At 39.9% G+C, this 24,830-nt stretch overlaps 1 protein-coding gene across 31 annotated transcripts in view; it reads right to left on the reverse strand.

The window, feature by feature from the left end:
• The window catches only part of DST (dystonin), a 499,741-nt gene that overhangs the window by 184,144 nt on the left and 290,767 nt on the right, over positions 1-24,830 (reverse strand). For all 31 annotated transcript variants that reach the window (XM_067753487.1, XM_067753485.1, XM_067753482.1 and 28 more), the window contains 3 exons: positions 9,385-9,497; positions 9,183-9,289; positions 1,873-1,992 (listed from right to left, as the gene is read on the reverse strand). In XM_067753487.1, coding sequence (XP_067609588.1) covers positions 1,873-1,992; positions 9,183-9,289; positions 9,385-9,497 — 340 coding nt within the window. The remainder of the gene's footprint in view (positions 1-1,872; positions 1,993-9,182; positions 9,290-9,384; positions 9,498-24,830) is intronic.

Consider the following 24,830-nt stretch of genomic DNA (forward strand, 5'->3'; position numbering starts at 1 on the left):
GGCTACCCAGCCATCTGGATAGTGAAAACCACAGCAGTATCTACTATGGCTCTACTGACAATCTCTCATTATCCAAACAAGAAAATACATACTTTAAAAGATCCACTTCCCAAATGCCATACTTCAGCTTTTAGTTTTTGGAAAAATCATCTGATGCAATTCCCATAAAAAGGGGTGGGGAGCATTCTCCTCTATTTCATGGTCTATCCTTGAAAACAGAATTCTCATCAGATAGATAGGACTAAAATTTTGTTTCAATATCCCATTGGCCAAATGCAGATCTTATAAGTAAACGAGACAGATGCTATTGGTTGCTGCTATTATTATAAAAGTTTGAACCATATAATTAAATTACTATCTAATTTATAGATATTAACTTGGGAATTTCTTAGATATGTTTATTATATTTATTAACAAGGACCTTATAAAAATTATGTTGATAAAGCATCTCCACATTTAATAAGTGTATACTAATTATTTCATCCTAATTCATGCTGCTTTAAGACAAGTCCCTGCAAACATTCAGGCAGACACATTTCTTTGAAGGATTCCATTTAATGTTTTGCTGGCTAATAAAATTATTTGGTATTTCCCCACAATGTATTTTTTTCCTGTATCACGTCCTATACCAGGCAACAGTCAGTAATCTGTGTGGTCACTCGAACTTCTTTAATAATTTAAGAATCTGTATTAATCAGAAGCCAGCAAGAATTTACTCAAATGTCTGGACAAAAGGAATCCATCTGGAAATAAATGGAACTTGAAATCTGAAAATTGGTTTAAACTCAAAATGCACCATTTCAGGATGTCCATAGGTGAATAAGCACGGAATGCCATCACGGGCTACCCACTGTTCACAGTAGACATGCTGATAGAAGGGGGAGGAAAGCTTTCCTGCCAGGAGAGGTTCCAGCCACAGAGGGAGACATCACACAAACAGCTTCAGAGAGAACTTAAACAGCATCACATCGACACACGCCAAGGAACTTTGCGCCAAGGACAAGTTTCCCGTGGCAACATGAATAAAAGCTATTCCACAGATGTTCCGTATAGACGCATGGACACAATTACTAACGTTAACAGGGCCCACCCTGGGTTAGGACCGTTTTTTGCAATGCTAGTCTGATCCAGAAAACAAAGTCTGCAATTCAAGGAATTAGACTTTGTTGTTCATATTCGCATTACCCATTTCTTGAAATAAAGTACACTACTTTGCTATGACAAATCCCAATGTACAAAATGAGACAACTTATCTTCAATACGTTTCTATATCTGTACTATCTTTTAATATTTCTATAATGTCTCTGCTCAAAGAGATGGACCCAGGTTCTTAGGTAGTAGTAAATGTTCTACTAAACCAGGAACTCATTTACTCTGGGAGTCAGATATGTATTTTCGAACTCATGGTGAAAGACGGTATGTACCTCTTGCCGTACCACAGGAGCCTCTGAGGCTGTTTTTTAACAGGATGTGACCACAGGCACAGGCCCTGCCACGGTCACATTGCACAAGCTCCCGCCCCCCCTCGTGCCCCAGCCATCTGCTGTCTCCAAGCATCTCCCAGGCACCAAAAAGAATCTGGCAACGTCACTTCCAGAAACCTTCCCAAATTAAACCTTAAAACTCTCAACAATTCAAACCAAAGGGACTACAAATTTCTTTAAGATGTTGTCACTATTATCTTTTAATTATTAATGTTGACTTCCATTTTCTCTGTACAATAGGAGACGAATAAATAAATAATTTGCCTGATGATTAGTACCTTGCCAAGGGCAATTTTTCTTCAATTTCTGAAATGACAGAACCATTTCAGCATTATTTAAAAGTTTAATAATAAACTCAATCCTACTTAACTTCTATAGGGACACAGACCTTGAGTTCTACAGGATTATTAGGAAATGTTCTCTCGGACATAGTGGTCACATGGTGTCTGATCCACTGGACGAGGTAGTTGACCATATTCTGGTATTCAATCCATTTGACTTCAACATCCTACAACGAGAAGATGGCAGAGAAGGTCTATATCTGCAGATTGTAACATTCACGTCTAACACAATCTGGCCAGAGGTCATTCTGTGGATTTGCAGGGCTTTAAGCCTGACGGAGAGGACCAGCTCCATGTTTTCTTCCTTTCCACCCGGTCCCAATCCTTTCCACTTAAACAGCCTTAAAAACACACAATCAACATCTGACCACTAAGACTAGCCTAAGGAGTGCCAGCTCTGATCCAGGGATCTAGGCTGCCTGAAGCACTGTGTTACAAAGGCTTCAGAGGCTGCATTGAAATGTAGCAGAAAAAAAAGAACACTGTGATCAATTTGGGGTGTTTTCCAGGTACTCAAGAAAGGCACTCAAAAGGCTTATAGCCTGCATAAGCCAGGTTAGTTGCCCTCTCTGCCAACCTTTCTAAGTCCACCTTATATCTGAAAGTCAAAGAGCTACGCGATACATAGGAAACCAGACAGGAGTGAAAACTAGAGGAAATGTACATGTGGGATGATTCAAGTACTGTTAGGCAAACTTTTTTTAAAATGGAGGAGACTGGAAAATTGTAAACTGCCTTACTCAATTAAGTATTTGATGACTGCTTATGATGTTCAAAGCATTGTGCTAAGCATTGTAATAAAAATATAATACTTCAAGACATGATCTCTTTTATCAAAGAGTTTCTGTCTAGATGAGGACTCAGAGAGTCATAATATAAACAGTTACGCAAAACGAAAAGCAGCATTTAAGAAGTGTTGAAATAACGGAAACGGGTATGTACATGTGAGGCACTGAGGTAAGAATCAGGTGAGCATAAATGTGCCTCAAAATGATCACTGAAGGTTTCCTGGGAGAGGGAATCCCTGAGCAGTTGTACAATGACCAGTAATTGTTGGTGGCTGGCAGAAGGAGCAGAGAAAAGATGGGGGATGGGGGTCAAGGGAGTCAGGACTCTGAAACAGAAATGCCCCGGACACCACAAACAGTTCACGTGGGGAATGATGTGGGTAAGCAGAACTGATAAAAGGCAGAATTGTGGACGTCAGAACATCTAGACTGGGTTGAACCTTGCAAGCCACATGGAGCCACGGAAGTTTTTCTAGCTCACGTGGCGACAATGTGCAGAGTTCATGGGAAGAGAAAAACAATGGAGAAAGTAAGCCAAAAGAAAGCTCTCATCCTCATTCTAGTGAAGGGATAAGAGTGAGGAACTGGGTACAGGCAGTGAGAAGACCAAGCAAGGAACGGCCACAATAACATTTTGGAGCAACACTCAACCCTGAGTCACTGGCAGACACTGGAGCAGAGGGGGAGCATGGGACCAAGTCACCTGGGGACCAGCCTCTGTGAGAAAGAACATGAGGAGAGAATGGAAACAAGCCTCAAGCAATAGCACACAGAGGCGAAATAAGAGACCCAAAAGGGGAGCTCCCAAACCTTCAAAGTGAGACAGAATAAAGGAGAAATCTGCAGGAGGAGTGGAGAAGTCAGGGTGAGGGGGGTCCCCCCAAATGCACGTCATGTACAGGGTGTCCTGTCCTCCAGAAATGCACAGCACTTGTCAGCAGGACCAGCACAAAACGCACCGCTGAAATGAACTGCACAGACTTTGGGAAGCAGTGGACTAAATAAAGAGCCCAAAGCTACTCGTCAGAGACTGTGTCCTGCTACGAAGAAGCTCCGTTAATTTGGCAAAATCAAATCGCTCTCCTTTGGGCCTCACCTTTAAATGAGAAACCAACTCAGAGCTACCTTGCCTCCTGGGATCACGTAAGTTAAAAAACTTGAAAGTGATTTCAAAAGTGAGATATTCTCTGCATACCTTCTCTGCAGAGAAGGATACCAAGTAGGGCAGCTGTAAAACAGCAGTAAGTTTAAAAAGAAAATCTCTAAATTAAGTGACCTATTAACTCAAATCCTTTAAAAAATATTTGATAATTAAAAACTGTAAACTCATACAACTTGACAGCAAAAAAAATAATCCAATCGAAAAAAGGGAAGAAGACCTAAACAGACATTTCTCCAAAGAAGAAATACAAATGGCCAACAGGCACATGAAAATATGCTCAACCACGCTAATTATTACAGAAATGCAAATCAAACCTACAACGAGGTACCACTTCACACTGGTCAGAATGGCCATCATTAAAAAGTCTACAAATAACAAATGCTGGAGGGGGTATGGAGAAAAGGGAACCCTCCTACACTGTTGGTGGGAATGTAAATTGGTGCAGCCACTATGGAGAACAGTATGGGGGTTCCTCAGAAAACTAAAAATAGAATTACCATAAGATCCAGCAATCGAGCCTCATCTACCAGAGGGCAGACAGCAGAAGCAAGAAGAACTACAATCCTGCTGCCAGTGGAAAGAAAACCACATTCACAGAAAGACAGACAAAATGAAAAGGCAGAGGACTATGTACCAGATGAAGGAACAAGATAAAACCCCAGAAAAACAACTAAATGAAGTGGAGATAGGCAAACTTCCAGAAAAAGAATTCTGAATAATGATAGTGAAGATGATCCAGGACCTCAGAAAAAGAATGGAGGCACGGATCGAGAAGACGCAAGAAATGTTTAACAAAGACCTAGAAGAATTAAAGAACAAACACCTAGAAGAATTAAAAAACAAACAAACAGACATGAACAATACAATAACTGAAATGAAAAATACACTAGAAGGAATGAATAGCAAATAACTGAGGAAGAAGAACCGATAAGTGACCTGGAAGACAGAATGGTGGGATTCACTGCCACGGAACAGAATAAAGAAAAGAGAATGAAAAGAAATGAAGACAGCCTAAGGGACCTCTGGGACAGCATGAAATGCACCAACATTAGCATTATAGGGATCCCAGAAGGAGAAGAGAGAGAGAAAGGACCAGAGAAAATATCTGAAGAGATTATAGTTGAAAATGTCCCTAACATGGGAAATGAAATGGCCATCCAAGTCCAGGAAGCGCAGAGAGTCCCAGGCAGGTTAAACCCAAGGAGAAACATGCCGAGATATGCAGTAATCAAACTGACAAAAATTAAAGACAAAGAAAAATTACTAAAAGCAACAAGGGAAAAATAACAACATACGAGGGAACTCCCATAAGGTTACAGCTGATTTCTCAGCAGAAACTCTACAAGCCAGAAGGGAGTGGCATGATATATTTAAAGTGATGAAAGGGAAGAACCTACAACCAAGATTACTCTACTCACAAGGATCTCATTCAGATTCAATGGAGAAATCAAAAGCTTTACAGACAAGCAAAAGTTAAGAGAATTCAGCACCACCAAACCAGCCCTACAACAAATGTGAAAGGAACTTCTCTAAGTGGGAAACACAAGAGTAGAAAAGGACCTACAAAAACAAACCCAAAACAATTAAGAAAGTGGTAATAGGAACATACATATCGATAATTACCTTAAATGTAAATGGATTAAATGCTTCAACCAAAAGACACAGGCTCGCTGAATGGATACCAAAACAAAACCCAAATATATGCTGTCTACAAGAGACCCACTTCAGACCTAGGGACACATACAGACTGAAAGTGAGGGGATGGAAAAAGATATTCCATGCAAATGGAAATCAAAAGACAGCTGGAGTAGTAATACTCATATCAGATAAAAGAAACTTTAAACAAAGAATGTTAAAAGAGATAAGGAAGGACACTACATAATGATTAAGGGATCAATCCAAGAAGAAAATATAACAATTACAAATATATATGCACCCCCAACATAGGAGAATCTCAATACATAAGGCAAATGCTAACAGCTATAAAAGAGGAAATCAACAGTAACACAGTAGTGGGGGACTTTAACACGTCACTTACACCAATGGACAGATCATCCAGACAGAAAATTAATAAGGAAACACAAGCTTTAAATGACACAATACACCAGATAGATTTAATTGATATTTATAATTCATTCCATCCAAAAACAGCAGATTACGTCTTCTTCTTAAGCACACACGGAACACTCTCCAGGACAGATCATATCTTGGGTCACAAATCAAGCCTCGGTAAATTTAAGAAAATTGAAATCATAGCAAGCATCTTTTCCAACCACAACACTATGAGATTAGAAATAAATTACAGGGAAAATAACATAAAAAACACAAACACATGGAGGCTAAACAATACGTTACTAAATAACCAAGAGATCACTGAAGAAATCAAAGAGGAAATCAAAAGATACCTAGAGACAAATGACAAAGAAAACATGACGATCCAAAACCTATAGGATGCAGCAAAAGCAGTTCTAAGAGGGAAGTTTATAGCAATACAATCCTACCTCAAGAAACAAGAAAAATCTCAAATAAACAATCTAACCTTACACCTAAAGGAACTAGAGAAAGAAGAACAAACAAAAGCTATAGTGGAAGGAAAGAAATCATAAAGATCAGAGCAGAAATAAATGAAATAGAAACAAAACAAAAACAATAGCAAAGATCAATAAAACGAAAAGCTGGTTCTCTGAGAAGATAAAACTGATAAACCTTTAGGCAGACTCAAGACGGAGAGGACTCAAATCAATAAAATTAAAAATGAAAAAGGAGAAGTTACAACTGACACCGCAGAAGTACAAAGCATCATAAGAGACTACTACAAGCAACTCTGTGCCAATAAAATGGACAACCTGGAAGAAATGGACAAATTCTTAGAAAGGTGTAAACTTCCAAGACTGAACCAAGAAGAAACAGAAAATATGAACAGACCAATCACAAGTAATGAAATTGAATCTGTGATTAAAAATCTTCCAACAAACAAAAAGTCCAGGATCAGATGGCTTCACAGGTGAATTCTATCAAACATTTAGAGAAGAGGTAACACCCATCCTTCTCAAACTCTTCCAAAAAATTTCAGAGGAAGGAACACTGCCAAACTCATTCCTTGAGGCCACTGTCCCCCTGATACCAAAAGCAGACAAAAATACTACAAAAAAAGAAAATTACAGACCAATATCACTGATGAATATAGATGCAAAAATCCTCAACAAAATACTAGCCAACAGAATCCAACAACACATTAAAAGGATCATACACCATGATCAAGTGGGATTTATCCAGGGGATGCAAGGGTTCTTCAATATATGCAAATCAATCAATGTGATACAGCATATTAACAAATTGAAGAATAAAAACCGTATGATCATCTCAGTAGATGCAGACAAAGCTTTTGACAAAATTCAACACCTATTTATGATAAAAACTCTCCATAAAGTGGGCACAGAGGGAACCTACCTCAACATAAAAAAGGCCATATATGACAAACCCACAGCAAACATCATTCTCAATGGTGAAAAACTGAAAGCATTTCCTCTAAGATCAGGAACAAGACGAGGATGTCCACTCTCATCACTATTATTCAACATAGTTTTGGAAGTTCTAGCCACATAATCAGAGAAGAAAAATAAAAGGAATCCAAATTGGAAAAAAAGAAGTAAAACTGTCACTGTTTGCAGATGACATGACACTATACATAGATAATCCTAAAGATGCCACCAGAAAACTACTAGAGCTAATCAATGCATTTGGTGAAGTGGCAGGATACAAAATTAATGCACAGAAATCTCTTGCATTCCTATACACTAACAACGAAAGATCAGAAAGAGAAATTAAGGAAACAATCCCATTCACCACTGCAACAAAAAGAATAAAATACCTAGGAATAAACCTACTTAAGGAGGTAAAAGACCTGTACTCAGAAAATTATAAGACACTGGTGAAAGAAATCAAAGATGACACAAATAGTTGAAGAGATATATCATGTTCTTGGATTGGAAGAATCAATATTGTGAAAATGACCATACTACCCAAAGCAATCTACAGATTCAGTGCAATCCCTATCAAATTACCAATGGCATTTTTTACAGAACTAGAACAAAAAAATCTTAAAATTTGTATGGAGACACAAAAGACCCTGAATAGCCAAAGCAATCTTGAGGGAAAAAAAGGGAGCTGGCGGAATCAGGCTCCCTGACTTCAGACTATACTACAAAGCTACAGTAATCAAGACAATATGGTATTGGCTCAAAAACAGAAATATACATCAATGGAACAGGATAGAAAACCCAGAGATAAACCCACACACCTATGGTCACCTAATCTATGACAAAGGAGGCAAGGATATACAATGGAGAAAAGGCAGTCTCTTTAATAAGTGGTGCTGCGAAAACTGGACAACTACATGTAAAAGACTGAAATTAGAACACTCCCTAATACCATACACAAAAATAAACTTAAAGTGGATTAAAGACCTAAATGTAAGACTGAACACTATAAAACTCTCAGAAGAAAACACAGGAAGAATGCTCTTTGACATAAATCACAGCAAGACCTTTTTTGACGCATTTCCTAGAGTAATGGAAATGAAAACAAACAAAAAAAAACCAAACAAACAAATGGGACCTAATGAAACTTAAAAGCTTTTGCACAGCAAAGGAAACTACATATATATATATATATATATATATATATATATATATATATATATATATATATATATATATATATATATAAACCAGGAATCCCATGCCTGGGCGTATAGCCAGACAAAACTCTAATTCAAAAAGATACTTGCACCCCAATGTTCATAGCAGCACTATTTACAATAGCCAAGACATGGAAACAATCTAAATGTCCATTGACAGATGAATGGATAAAGAAGATGTGACACGTATACATACAATGGAATATTACTCAGCTGTAAGAAAGAATGAAATAATGCCATTCGCAGCAATGTGGATGGACCTAGAGATTGTCATACTGAGTGAAGTAAGTCAGAAAGAGAAAGACAAATACCATATGATATCACTTATATGTGCTATCTAAAATATGACACAAATGAACTTATCTATGAAACAGAAACAGAATCACAGACATAGAGAGCAGACTTGTGGTTGCCAAAGGAGGGGGGTTTGGGAAGGCGTGGAGTGGGAGGTTGAAGTCAGCAGAACTATATTCAATATCCTATGATAAACCATAATGGAAAGTAACATTAAAGAAAAGAATGTGTGTGTGTGTGTGTGTGTGTGTGTATAACTGAATCACTTTGTTGTACAGCAGAAATTAACACAACATTGTAAATCGACTATATTTCAATTTTAAAAAGTCATATTTAAAAAACTGTAAAAAGCACTGTCAGAGAATTCAGTCAGTTCTGAGTCAGCAGCTTCAGAATGGAAAAATCAATACTCACGTTTGCACCAATGCCTTCACCACCTTCAGGGACTTTGGGAAATGCGTCATAGAGAGATGATACATAAGTTATTACTGATTTTTCATCAGGTGAGGAGACATCAACATCTAAAAGCAGCAACATGAATTATTTCAAAATGCTGATCAATTACTTTGTATCAGACTTTCCAGCCCGTGGACATCTGGTCAAAATAATCACTCACCTTCAGGATCCAGAAGTCTTATAACACCGATTTTTTCTGCTACATAGAAAGCGTGCTCTAAATTTGCAAGGTTGCTTTGAACAGCAACAGTATTCATGTCTATCAGGTCCGGCCTAGGAAAAAAGGCACCATATTAATGGTGTTTTTCACTTGCCAATTCAACATGAAATTTACATGTGTACCTATTGACATAACAACTCCTGCAAATATTATTACGAAGCCTGTGTTGAAATACAGAGTTTTTCATCCAGTCTTTACCAGTCTGTGAACTAAAAACGCCCCCTGCCATATCAGTAAACGAAGGATGTTGCAGCCTTGAAGCCATCACATTACAGCCACCCCGACCTTGAGTCCTAAGGGAACTCAGGAAGGAAACAGGATGCCCGCCATCAAACCATTAGACATTGCAGTCACCCCTGATGATGCACCCTGAGAAGACTCAGAATGAGAAAAGCAGGATACTGGCCCCAGACTGCTGAGGTGCATATCAAAGGAATGATTTCAGTAAGCCCAGACTCTTGCATCTTCCCATAGAAAAGCGCTAAATTCCTTAACTTGAGATGTCTGCTTTTCTTTAATTAACAGTAATCATTTGATGTTCCAACTCCCTGGTCTTTGTTGCTCCCCACTTGCTGGCTCCCCACTTGCCTCTTCAGAGCAGTCCCTCAGAGCTATCTGAGATGCTGTGTCCCGGGATTAAGTCCTCAGTTTTGTCCACCAAATAAAACACAACTCTCAACTTTTAGGTTGTACATTTTTCAGTCGACACTCGCTTCTCTCAGAAACTTTTGTGTGCCAAAAGCAAATGTAGGAAAATATAACAATTTTAATGTATAAACTTTCAGCAAAGTCTACAAATTCCTCATGATCAGAATATATTGGGTTGGCCAAAAAGTTCCTTCACGTTTTAAGTAAAAGTAAAAGACACATTTTTTCATTTTCAGCAAGGACTTTATTGAACAACGTATTCACCGTTTTGTTCCACTACCTTCTGCCATTTTTCAGGCAACTTCATAATTCCATCTTCCCAAAACTTTTTATCTTTTTGAGCAAAGAACTGTTCCAGGTGCCTTTTACAGTCTTCCAGGGAAATGACATTTTTTCCATTTAAGAGAATTTTGTAAAGACTGAAATAAATGGAAATCCGAAGATGCAATATCTGGGGAATACGGTGGATGAATCAGAACTTCCCAGCCAAGCTGTAACAATTTTTGCCAGGTCACCAAAGAAACATGCAGTCCTGAGTTATTTTCTGTTGACTAATTCTGGACACTTTTTGTTGAGTGCTGCTTTCAGTTGGTCTAATTGGGAGCAGCACTTGTTGGAATTAATCGTTTGGTTTGTCCGGAAGGAGCTCATAATAAAGGACTCCCTTCCAATCCCACCATATACACAACATCACCTTCTTTGCATGAAGACCGGCCTTTGGTGGGGTTGGTGGTGGTTCATTTCTCTTCCGTTCCATATCATTGTACAGTATCCACTTTTCATCACCCATCACAATTTGTTTTAAAAACGGAACATTTTCATTTTGTTTAAGTACAGAATCGCATGCGGAAATACAGTCAAGAAAGTTTTTTTCACTTAACTTATGTGGAACCCAAACATCCAAGCTATTAACATAACCAAGCTGGTGCAAATAATTTTCAATGCTTGATTTGGATATTTTGAGTATGTTGGCTATCTACCGCGTGGTATAAGGTTGATTGTTCTCAATTAATGTCTCGATTTGATCACTATCAACTTCAACTGGTCTACCCGACCGTGGAGCACTGTCCAGTGAGAAATCTCCAGCATGAAACTTCACAAACCACTTTTGACACATTCGATCAGTCACAGCACCTTCTCCATACACTACACAAATCTTTTGTTGCGTTTCAGTTGCGTTTTTACCTTTCTTGAAATAATAAAGCATAATATGCCAAAAATGTTGCTTTTTTTCTTCCATCTTCAATATTAAAATGGCTACACAAAAATTCACCAATTTTGACAAGTTTCTTTTTTTTAAATGCACGCTGATATGATAGCTGTCACAATACAAGCTAACAAAATTGCTTCGAATGAAGTTAAAGACAACTAAGCGCTATTAGAGGCATCTTAATGCAAAAAAGCAACAAACCTTTTGGCCTACTCAATATATGAATATGTGTCGCATTCAATCTGTTTAAACCCCACTACCTCAAAAGCATCCATCTAATCCAACTTCTTCTCATCCTGGGAGCAGAGATCAAGCCCCACCTCCTCTGTGGTGCCTTCACTCATCTTTCCAGCCCTCATTTCTTTCCCCTCTGTTCCCTGAACTCTTTATAGTCTTGGGCCTGTGTCAGTTAATTTGGCACCTGGAATAATCACATACTTCTTTGTCCTCTAAATTCACTGTTCAATGTGCAGGCACATCTTGTTTCTCCTGACTGGTCAACTCTAAGACTGCAAGAACCATGTGGTTTTAATGAACCTCTGTATTTTATCCTTCTGCTGAGATAAAGAGTGGCGTATACATTGTAGACACTTAATAAATATCTACCAATAAATTGGTAAGTAGGTTGGTTAGTAAATTGAACCATAAATGAAAGACTAAAATAAGCATTAGCTTATATCTTCACGAGCACACATTACACACATACACACCCCAGATTTCACCTCTTTCTAATTTGTGAGACTTCCATGATGCTCTAAACCACAGGGATAATTGAGGCTGGCTCTATCTACACATAAGACAAGAAAAGACTTCCTGAATACTCCTTGAATACAAAGTGACAAAACACAGTAGCTGGAAACTTAACTCAAGGCTAGAAGCGAGTCAAGAAACTTTCCTCTCAAAACCAAAGCATTAAAAAAATGCAGAAACAAATGTGAAAACAGTAAAGTCTTCAAAAAGAGTGGCACCCACCTCTAAAATCTCTAAGAACCTGTTTCTCAACATCTAAGGAAAGGCTCTCTTTCCAACCTCCAAGGGCAATCTGCTTTTCTCAAAATAACCCTTTGAGGGTCTGCAGAAAGAGTGGGAGGGCTCAGAGGTAGTATGGGAGGATGAAACACAATTATTCTGAATACTATGAGAAGACTGTTTACATGAGGAAAATATATCATTTATCTTAGGGAGGGAAACAGAAATCTGTACTCTTATTTTTATCTGATGAGAAAGCAGACCTCCAAAGAAATCTACTCACAGTTTTATAGCCCTTTGAAGTGTTCATAACCTTGATTTTTTTTTTTTTTTTTTTTTTGTGGCGTTGGGTCTTCATTGCTGCACGTGGGCTTTCTCTAGTTGTGGCGAGCTGGGGCTACTCTTCATTGTGGTGCGTGGGCTTCTCACTGCAGTGATTCCTCTTGTTGCGGAGCATGGGCTCTAGGCACACAGGCTTCAGTAGTTGTGGTGCATGGGCTCAGCAGTTGCGGCTCGCGGGCTCTGGAGCACAGGCTCAGTAATTGTGGCGCATGGGCTTAGTTGCTCCGCGGCATGTGGGATCTTTCAGAACCAGGGATCGAACCTGTGTCCCCTGCATTGGCAGGCAGATTCTTAACCACCACACCACCAGGGAAGTCGAGAAGTGTTCATAACCTTGAAATGTAACTACCTACCTACCTATTTCCCAGGAATTATTTGGAAATTCTTTAATTCTTTTCACATTACCACCAATATGATCACTGAAAAGGGAACCCACATTGATTACACGAACTATGAATCTACTGACAACAACATAGGTAAATGACATACCTAAAAATAACATTTTTTATTCACACAGAAGTATTTTGAAGAATCTTCCAACTTCAAGATTACTAAACAGGTGTGGATGATAGTCTAGACAAAAACAAACCTCTGAAGTTCAAAAAATTGTTTTGCGTCCACAAAGTTCTGACATTTTAAAGAAATAAAAAACCAACGTTTCTGAGTTTGCCAAATCTCCCGACAAGAAAGGGCACGTTACCATGCAAAGCCTGCCATTAGCAAAGAAAGTAAACACTGAGTAATCCCCGAGAATGAATAAAGTCATTGAAGAATTTAGTTCTCCACTGAGAGAACAAAACATAAAACCTCCTTCAGAATGACATAGTTGTTTCAGCACAAAAGCAGCTGTGTAATGCATCAATCTGGGGTAAGTCACCTCTTTTTTCATGATATTTAACCCTTTAATGGCACAAAAGCTGCAATGGTTTTCCTCCACTGAAAGACTGCAGTAGACAAATCTTAATGAAGGAAAATGCTTTTTTAAAACTACTGCAAAAAAGTAGCAGCCTCCAAGTTGTCATAATTCTACCCTCCCCTGGGGTCCCGTTTCAGTCTCCCATCCTGCTTTTCCTCAGTTGTCTGGAGCTTCCAGAAGTCACATGTGCTGTGACCTACCTTTCTTTCTCCTTCATCACCTCACTGGGATCATATAACCCTTAAAAACTTCAACTATTTTCCACCTACAGAAGATTTTTATTTTCATTCTAAAGGTTCCATTTCACTGTAACATCTCCCTTTTGGGGCACTTTCACAGGAAATTTTATTCCCATCTGAGGTTTGACTAAGCAAAGGCTGTGAGCAGTGAAGTTCCTGTATTAGTTTAGATAGTTGAGTGTTAACTAGTGTAATTTCCCTGTTCACTGAAGACCACTGAAAATCGTATAATGTAATCCTCTGCCACTAAAATAATATATACTAGTCTTTTTATGGAAAAAAAGCCATTGTGACTCTTACTTGTATTATTATTCTATGATACTGTAATCTTTTCTCAATGACTCGATCATCATGGATAGCAGTTTTTAAAACATATTTATATCCCATCTTTTTCCCATTAAATGAGTAAAAACAACTTACAAAGAAATAAAAACAAGAGATGGTCACATACATTTTAAATTAGAAATATAAAACCAAGATAAGGCCATAAGATGAAGTTGAAAGAAAGGCCAAAAATTGCAAACCACTTCTACGCATGCTTAGTGTCTTTGATTTATTCCCAAAAATACAGGACAAAAAGGTATCAAATGAAACAGTAACTGTCATAATGCAAAATAATTTTGGATAAAAGTAATGCTTATCTTGCATACAACACCCATTTTAAAAGTGCATTCTCCCTGGACAAAATAAGATATATATACACCCACAAGCATATATACATATATATGTATGGTATTTATGTATATAGAGGCATTTGGAGAGAGAGAGAGATGTGTGTGTGTGTGTGTGTGTGTGTGTGTATAAAATATAAAGATATCATCACCCACATTGATAGCCAAACTAATGGAACATTAAAATTCTATAAGAGATTTTTTGGTATAGACACCCCAAGTAACTTTGCAGTCCTCAAACACTTTACTAACATATTAGCTCACATAAGTATTAGATATGATTCTGAGAGAAAATCTGACTTAGTGTCACAAATGGCTGAAGATTAGGCTTCCATATTTTATCACGTCCAACACCAATGAGCCCAACTACAAGGAGCATGAAGCAAAGTCAAAATACCTGGAAAGAAAGTCCTTAGAAATTGCCATCGGAACATACCAGAGAGGGCACTGATAAAAGTTAGCTAAGAAAAGAATACAGTAGTGCAGACACAAGATTACCAAATCCTGAACCAAAAATGTGACAACTGCTGAAAGGACATATATAAGAAATATCAATAGTCAAAGTCCAAATCAGGATTTGTTTCCAAAGTATGGAAAAAAAGATTTAAATTCATAGAGTTTGTTACAACTTAAATATCCATTGACAGATGAATGCATAAAGAAGATGTGAGATATATATATATATATATATACACACACACACACACACACAATGTAATATTACTCAGCCATAAAAAAATGAAATAATGCCATTTGCAGCAACATGGATGCAACTAGAGATTATCACACTAAGTGAAGTAAGTCAGAAATAGACAAATACCGTATGATATCACTTACATGTGGAATCTAAAATAGGACACAAATGTACCTATCTACAAAACAGAAACAGACTCATAGACACAGAGAACAGACTGGCGGTTGCCAAGGGGGTGGGGGGTGGGAGAGTGTAGGAGAGGGAGCTTGCCATTAGCAGAGGCAATAGAGCAGAAATTAACATAACATTGTAAATCAACTACACTTCACTTTCAAAAAAAGGAAGGGCTTCCCTGGTGGCGCAGTGGTTGAGAATCCGCCTGCCGATGCAGGGGACACGGGTTGGTGCCCCGGTCTGGGAAGATCCCACATGCCGTGGAGCGGCTGGGCCCATGAGCCATAGCTACTGAGCCTGCGCGTCCGGAGCCTGTGCTCCGCAACAGGAGAGGCCACAACAGTGAGAGGCCCGTGTGCCGCAAAAAAAAAAAAAAAAAGGGAAAAAGAAAAAAAACATGCACCCCTATGTTCATAGCAGCACTATTTACAGTAGGCAAGATATGGAAACAACCTAAATGTCCATGACAGATGAATGGATAAAGATATGGTACATATAAAAAGAAATTTCATAGAGTTTGTTGGGTTGTATTGGCTCTCAGTTGGCACTCAGCAGTCATTTATGGAGTGAGTATAGACTTAAGTCTTGGCTACCCAGGATCTGAACCCTCAACCTCTGTTTGAGAAATTTCCCTTTTACAAACATGAGGGAGAGAAGCAGAGTCCATTAATACAAAACAAAAACATCAGGTTTTTCTTATCTCTCCTTTGCTCAGGAAATGTCCACTGCACACTTCACCCCAACGAGATGACACGACCTGGTCAACTCAAATTCTCCTGCAAGACTTGGTTCCACCACCGTCTCCTCCAGGAAATGCTCTTCTCTGTTTCCAGTGCTCTGTGCTACCTTTATTTCTGTAGTTACCACAGTTTGTTACAACTATGCATTTGTCCATCTCTCACAGTGGACTGTAGGCTTCCTGAAGGCAGAACCCATGTTTTATCCACATCTCTATCCTCAATATCCAGCCTAATGCCCAGCACATGAATACTTGAAGAATGAATGGATAATAAAGGAACAGATGAGCTTTGGGGACTGAAAAGTACCACTAATTCAAATTTCTGGAGATAGTCTCCATTTTAGGTTTGATCCTTTTCTTTTCACTAATTTCTACAGACAAAGCCACTATCTAAGGCTTCCAATCAGGATTTGAAATCCTCATCAAAATCCATAGGGAATAGGATCCGATATCACAGCTCCTCCATCACCCAAACAAATACACATGGTTTTGAGGTTTCCCAAGGGCTTTTCTCTACTGAAAACAATCTGGAAAATAGGCCTGGGGTGAAAACAACATGCAAGGGATCAATTATAACATTTTCAAAAGCACTAATTACTGCTCCTGGGCTCTGAATCCTCCCTTCTCATGTTCTCATGTGCACTCAGCTTCAGCTTTTGGCCATGTTCCCAGCTGGGATGTCTTATAAAATAATAACAGTCACAAAACAACAACAGGGATTCATATGTATTGATACCTACTACGTGGCAGGCAGTGCACTACAGGCTTTAAAGGCACTGTTTCACTTTATCTTCTTGACAACCCTGAGCAGCAGGGTGTGTTATTGTCCTGAATTTACAGACGGAAAAACTGAAGCTTAAGGACATTACATAACTTGGACAAGGGCAGAATCTGACAAGCAGCAGTCAGTATTTGAACACAGCTCTGTCTCCATGCAAAGCCCGAGCCAAAATGCTGCACTCTGCTGGCATTATACACTGAGAACTCATCAAACAGTCGTGTCCAGTATGAAGCTGAAAAATCAGGATAAAGAAAATACAGATGAATTCATGCTTCTGCTACTGGGGAAAATGATAATGATGGTAATTCCCAGAAAGAAACACCACAAAGTGTATGTGTGCACACTGGCATACTCAGAAAAATAAACTGTAAGCATTAAGATGTAGTTCCAGCTTGTTAACAAAACAAGTATTCATCGAATATACGAACGCTTCCCGTACTTGGAATGGTTTGATCCAGACTGCGGAAGGCCTGGTCATCTCTATTTTAACAAGGTTCTCCCCTTCCTCCAGGTGAATTTTATCAGGGAAGTTGGGAACTAAACCATCTTAGAATTCCCCTAGTCTCTAATCTTTCCTTTCAAAATTATTAACATTTTGTACTGGAAAAAAAATCCTCAATAATATCAGATATAACAAGACAAACAGGACAATCACAAACATGCCTTATACTCTCAACCAGGAGACAGCAAACCTTTTCATTCTTTTCCAGTGTTGATTTTTACTGTTTAAATCTAGAGGCAAAGAACACACTTAGGCCTGGAGTGGCGGAGGGGGGTGTTTCATGCTGGTCTAACTCTGGAAGACACTATAAAATGATGACTTCGGGAAAAGATACCATTTGGTAACATATTTTTTAACTTTTAATTTTTATTTTTTTATTGAAGTATAGTTGATTTGCAATGTTGTGTTAATTTCTGCTGTGCAGCAAAGTAACTCAGTTATACATATATATTCTTTTACATATATATATTTCCATTTCCATTACAGAATATAATAGGATATTGAATACAGTTCCCTGTGCTATACAGTAGGACCTTTTTGTTTATCCATCCTATATATAAAAGCTTACATCTGCTAACCCCAACCTCTCACCCCATCCCTCCCCCAACCCCCTTCGCCTTGGCAACCACCAGTCTGTTCTCTATGTCCATGATTCATAACAGATTGTTTTAAAAATAAAATCAAAACCACTGAAATAAACCTTGTGGTTTGAGATATCTGATCATCTGAAAGGACACTGAGCCATAATTTCCTTTCTTAGCTGGAAAAAAAATAGAAAGTAGAATGGTGGTTTCCAGGGTCTAGGGGGAGGGGGAGGGGGAGTTCCTATTTAATGAGCACAGAGTTTCAGTTTTGCAAGATGAAAACAGTTCTGGAGACGGATGGTGGTGATGGTTGTACAATATTGTGAATGTATTTAATACCAGTGAACTGTATACTTAAAAATAGTTAAGATGGCCAATTTTACTTTTACGTTACGTACCATGGTGCCTCAGTATCCACGGTGGATCAGTTCCAGGACCCACAAGGACACCCAAGTCCACGGATGCTCAAGTCCTTTACAAGCCCCCTTGTATAGGCAGTTCGGCATAAGTGGATACAACCAGCCCCAGATCGTGTAGTATTTCTGATCCCTGGTTGGTTGAATCTGCAGATCCCATTACCTATGGATACTGAGGGTTGACTATATATTTTACCACAGTTTTTTAAAGTTTCCAAAAATTATTAAAGACAAATTTTTACATATTTGAGAGAAAAAGTCTATACTGAGGTAGAAAAAGTCAAAGGGCTGTGATTTAGTCCTAACTTGCTTTGACTTTGAACACACATCCAGACACCTGTGTCACACTTCCCGTCTACAAAAAATGTGTATGGGGTGGAGGGAGGGCATTGGGGGCTGCTGCACCATATGGTTTGAAAAACCCCACTGATTTGCCCAAAGTCTCAAGAGAAGATCCATATGAAAGTACTTGGGGAACTAAGTATACAGAGCAATGTACAGAAGTTATTAAGAAGTTATCTATGGGCACACAAACAATGTAACACAATGTAATCAGAGAAGCAGAATGTGGTGCTTTGGTATGCTAATTATAAATAATCCTTCCCAGGCAACAAACTAGGTGTTCATCCATTCACTCAATATTTAATAAGCATCTACTATGTGCCTGGCAGTAAGGCATTAAGAATACAGGACTCTGATTTCATTTCTCTAATAATTAGCAATTTTGAACATGTCTTCATGTGCCTACTGGCCATCTGTATGTCTTCTTTGGAGAAATATCTATTTAGGTCTTCTGCACATTTTTCGACGCAAACTAGTATATACAGGATGGATAAACAACAAGGTCCTATTGTATAGCACAGGGAACTATATTCAATATCCTGTGATAAACCAAAATGGAAAAGAATATATATATATGTATAACTGAATCACTTTGCTGTACAGCAGAAATTAACAAAACATTATAAATAACCATACTTCAACAAAATTAAAAAAAAATTTTAAAGAATATTGGACTCTGTGTATGGAGAGCTCAGAGCTCTGAAGGGAGCTGGGGGGAAACCAGGAGAAAACCTGGTGGAAGAGTACCAGGCATGAGGCAAAAGCACACACGTGCACTGTGTTAGAGGGAGCGTGCGTACAAGGGGACCAGTGCTCTGGCCACAAGCCAGCAAGCAGCAGGGGGACACAGGGAGAGACGAGGCTGGATGAATGGCAGGATCCAAGATGATGCAGAATCTCATGAACTTCTTAAGGGATTTTGAACGTTTTCCCAAGAACGATGGAAAACTATTAAAATGCATTAAGGAGGATTAAGAGATTAAGCTTTCAGCTCTGACGTCAGACAGAGAAGAAATGTAAAAGGGTGAAAGTACTCCCAGAGAATCCAGGGAGAGGTCAGGGTGACTTGCAAAAGAACGTGGCAGCAGTGGGGAGAAGTGGATAGGCTGGGAGACAGAAGGTCAAATGCATAGAGCCAGGGGTGTAGGTACGGACGAGAGTCAACACCGAAGAGAAAGGCAGACAGGCAACCTTGAAGAATTCCCATGTCCACCAGCCTGTGAGACAGTCCGAGTGTGGAAAGGGTCCTGAGCAGGAATGGTCCAGGAAACGGAGGAAAACCAGGGCAGGGTGGGGCCAGAAAAGAAAAAGAGCATTTCATGAAGAAAAGATACCTGCAGTCAGTAGGGTCAAATACTGACAAATAAGATGAGGCCTGGAAAATGTGTCCTGGATACCCACATTTATCCTGAAATCACTCATGACCCTAGAAGAAGTGGTTTTGGTGGATTTGGGGGCCAGAAGCCAGATTCAAGTGGGTTGAAGAATAAGTATGGGGTGAAGAAATGAAAACAGAGGGTGCGGACAATTCTTTTGAGTAGTCTTCCCCTTTAAGGAAAGAAATGGTCTATGGCAGTAGATGGAAAAAAGCATGGGGTTGAGAGAGGTTTTTTTTAATTGTTTTATTAATGAAGAGGCTTCAGTGGGCTTAAAATCCAGTGAGAAAGATCTGTTCAGAGAGAAAAGTTTACTAGAAGGAGAAAGAAGGTTTCTGAGGCAACAGTTGGGATGGGGTCCAGAGCAGGGGAGGAGGGGACAGCCCTGGACAGGTGGAGGGAGGACGCCCATCAAACCAGGGAAAAGATGGCGAGATGGATGTAGAGGAAGGTAGATTTGTACCTTTGGGAGCCAAAAGAAAGACTTTCTACCTTCTGGCCTCAAAATCCTCTGAAAGCAGGAGTGAGGAAGGACAGAGGGTGTGAGGGAGAGAAGGGGTGAATTAACATGTATAGAAGAGATGGCTGGGCAGAACCATGAGATTGGGAATACACCCTGAAGTTGGACTTTCTCCACTGTGCTTCATTTGCTGGGTACAGGCACAGAGCAAGCAGAGAGCTGGGCTCAGACAGGTCAGGCTTTGCTGGGAAACTGGTGTGTACTCAGCAGTACGGAAGGAGCTGAAAGGGATGCAGGGAGGGAGGGGGGAAGGGGGAAGGGGGAGGGAAGGAAGGAAGGAAGGAAGGAAGGGGAGGGGGGTAAGGGGGAAGGGAAGGGAAGAAAGGAAGGAAGGAAGGAAGGAGGGAGGGAGGGAGGGAGGAAAGGAGGGAGGGAGGGGGGAAGGGGGAAGGCGGGAGGGAAGGAAGGGGGGAAGGAAGGAGGGAAGGGGGAGGGAGGGAGGGAAGGAAGGAAGGAAGGGGAGAGGGAGGGAAGGAGGGAGAAACCCACTCCATTCACCTAGACATCAGTCTTAGCCCAACCTCTGTGCTCAGCACACAGCACACCAACTCACACACAGATGCACGAAGCCACCCGTGTCACTTCCATCCGCTCTCAGATACATCACACAACACAAGCATGCATTAACGATGCCTCACTTAGTCTATGATGGCAGGACAGTCACCGTAACAAATTCCTGAAGATGACTGTTTGGACTAAATCGTGTTCAGGCTTAGCATATTCTTACTGTTCTTCTTGGTGGGAAAAAGCATGTCACCTCGGCCCCTTCCCCTCAAGAGGGGAAAAAAAAAGACCTATAATATGGTCCTTCCCCTCCCCCAGCAAATAACTACAAATGTGCAGGAGACCCACCCACAGTTGTGTAACTGGGTGTAGACAGTCCTTTATGCTCATATTTGGGTACATAGTGTTGAAGAAACAAAGCCAAGAGCTCCAAGGTAGCAACAAGCTATAAAAGTAACTTTCCCTTTTCTCAAAAGGAGATGTATGAATTTACTTCCAATATTCTTCTTTTTTTTTTCCTACAAAGTGACTCTCTCCTACCAACAAGGCAGAAAGCAAAGAATGAGAAACACTATAAAGAACAGAAACATGTATATGTGTAACTGAATCACTTTGCTGTACACCTGAAACTAACACAACATTGTTAATCAACTATGCTCCAGTCCAGTATAAAAAAGAAATTAAAAAAAAAGAAAAGAAACACTATAATTCACAGCAAGCTTTGTTAGGACTTCAAGATTAGAATCTAACGTGAGACATTAGAAGATACCTAATAAATTATAACTCTCACTTCTTCACAAAGAACAATTAACCCCATAACAGCCTCACAGACTTTACTAAACATAGAGAATAGTATTGATTTTGACAGAGTAACTCCTTCAGTTCCTATATTTAAGTGACCTTATGAGAGTAAATTGTAAGTAAATCTAGGGGCTAGATACCACCCTCCCCCACAAAAAAAAGGGGTGTGTGTGTGGGATGAATCAACTTATTTACTCTGGGAGAAAATAGTAAACTACTTCTTTCAGAGAATAACATGAGAATATGAATCTATCAATGAGCCAAAATAAAAGAGGTGCTGCAACAAAACAGAGGGACCTATCAGGAAACAAGAGATGGAGAGCACACAGCCACTGGTCCTGCACTGCAGGAGAAATCTCAGGGTAGGAGAAGGTCAGAGAATGCTGAGGGGAAGCTGATGAAGGAAGAATGCATCAGGTTCGCAGTAAGGGGAGGCTTTAATCAAAGCCCATCTTCTCCCGAGCCTCCTAGCCACAGCCCTGTTATTAGTGGGTCAGCAGCAGCCTGGAGGGAGGGAAGGAAACTGACATTTATTACATGCTTCCTAAATCTGGTGTGACAGGCACGTTCTCATCTGTTATCTCAAGACACCCGCCTCCCTCCCCGCTAGTATTCTAAATACACAGAAAAAATACACAGAAGAATACTAAAAAAGGTCACCGGATATGAACACTAACTCACATGCCTCTCGTGGATACAGATGCATTACCAGCCATGCATGTGAGCTCCCTATGGATTTTAAAATGTGATAATGTTTACAAGTCACCCACGTATGCCCTCAGAGTTCAAGTGTTTTAAGTTTATTTGGTAAGGTAAACAAGCAATTTGATTTTGCCTCACAAACTGAAATGTTTGTGACTTTTTAAAAAATGAACAACCATCAAGACTCTGTCTGTGTCTAGCCCATGGCCATACAAACCTTACCTGTGTACACACACACACACACACACCCTCGTACCTCTGGGTTCTGCAGCCTGAGGGCAGACCAGGTTCTGAGAGAGAAAGAATCCCTAGTCAACACTAATCCAACTTCCTATGGGAACATTTCAAACCCTAAAGGGCCTCCTCCCAGTATTAAACCAGTCCAATCCAGTATAGCTTGTAAGGTGTGACTGAATCCAGGTAAGAGGCTGAATCACAGCCTCCAGGTCCTATTAAAGAAGATGACTCTGACCACGGCCTTACAGCCTAACCTTCCCAATTACAGCGTCTTTAAAGAATTAATAGAATGCTATAGGATGGTCCCATTAAATTCTAAATCCAAATGAACACAATGAACAAAAATCATTGCTACCCAACTGCACACTCAGAGAAGTGAAAAATTCCTGGCTGCCTAATTAGAAAATATTTAAATGGCATGCTTCTAAAACACAACCTGTTCCAAAAATGTTGTCTTACTTGGGTAATAGATTTAAAACATGCTTGTGAAAAGAATGCCAGGGGCTTGAAAAGGAGAGTTAAATAAATGAATGCGATAAATTAAGAACAAGAAGAGGACAAGCAGAAACTAGTGAGCTGAAATAATTTCTCTACAAAACACCCTCAGCATTTCAGTCCTGACATACTTATTAGTATCTTGACGTGTGGCCACCTGAGGCTCGCCTGGCCCCACTGCACAGTCTGTGCTCTTTGTTCTGGCCCGTGGGTGCCCATTCTTGCCTCTGCCTGTCAGACAGAAATGTTTTCACACTGAGTGATGCTGGGCGCTGCTGAGTTGGAACTTGGCATTCATCAGTGTTCCAGGGCAGGGACTGATAAAGTCAGACAAGTTGGGGGCTGAATTCAAGCTGGAAATCAGAGCTTTATTTCTCAGAAAGGAAAAAGTCCATTTTCCTGTGTGTATGAGCATACTTGAGAGCACAGAAGTCTCAGTTGAACCCTCTACTGTTAACACCTGCCTCTAAAGAACATGTGCTACTGTCAGGAATTTCACTCCTCTGTGTGTGTCTTAACTCCTGGTGACTTACCAATCTGGTGTCTAGAGGATACTCCTAGAATCCCCTGGCTATTGGTTCTCAGTTAATTCTACTTCATCCTCTCTCGCTTTTAAGCTCCTTACTCATCAAATGCTCTTGTGACATGCTTGTCATCTAAGTCCATCAAATCCAAGTCTGCTTTGTCATTCTTTCAAATGAAAAGTAAGTTAAGATATCTTACCAGTTGTGATTTTTGGTGAAAAGGTTTTAATATGCTTTAAAGAAAATTTAAACTATATAGACAAAACAAGCAGAAACTAGTATAGATATATGGTATTTTTATTATTTGAACCCTTTGCATGGAAAACTGAATATAACAAATAAACGTGCCTAGAAGGAATTAGGAACAGAATTTCCTAAGACAGAAGTAATATAAAAACAATGTATTTATCAGTGACCTATTTAAATAGAACCCACAGAACCATTCCTTGTAATCTTTTCTACTAAATCATATTACTTTATCATCCTTACTATTGAAACCGAGCAGCACCCTGTGGGGCTCCTGGGCAAGGAAGCTTTTCTGTCCCACGTCTCTTGTCTGTAGGGAACAGATTACAGCCTCCATGATCTTCCCTGAGTCCCAAAGGGCAGATTCGAACAGCTGCCAATCAGGGAAGGGAGGGGGATGCAGAGACAAGAGAGGGCCAGCCCTGGGGCAGCATCCTGGTTTCCCCTCAAGGGATACACGTATCAATATCTTTGAGCTCTTTACAGAACTAAAACCCCCAATAAATGGAAGGTGTCAGCATTCTTCATTCCAGAGAAGACCCCCTGAGGCCAGATTAAAGGAACCAGAGAAGCTAATCAAGATTAGGAGATCACCTGAGACCAGATTAAAGGAGTGCAGGCCCTGCACACACCCTAATCTTATCAGCAACCCCACCCTTGTACCACTGCTATAAAACTCCTCACCAAATCCTCCTGGGATGGGACACGCAGTTTTGAGGGGCACAAGTCCGCTGTGGCCCCCTTTACCTGGCAG

This window comes from Pseudorca crassidens, chromosome 10, assembly GCF_039906515.1.
Source record: "Pseudorca crassidens isolate mPseCra1 chromosome 10, mPseCra1.hap1, whole genome shotgun sequence".
Classification (NCBI taxonomy): domain Eukaryota; kingdom Metazoa; phylum Chordata; class Mammalia; order Artiodactyla; family Delphinidae; genus Pseudorca; species Pseudorca crassidens.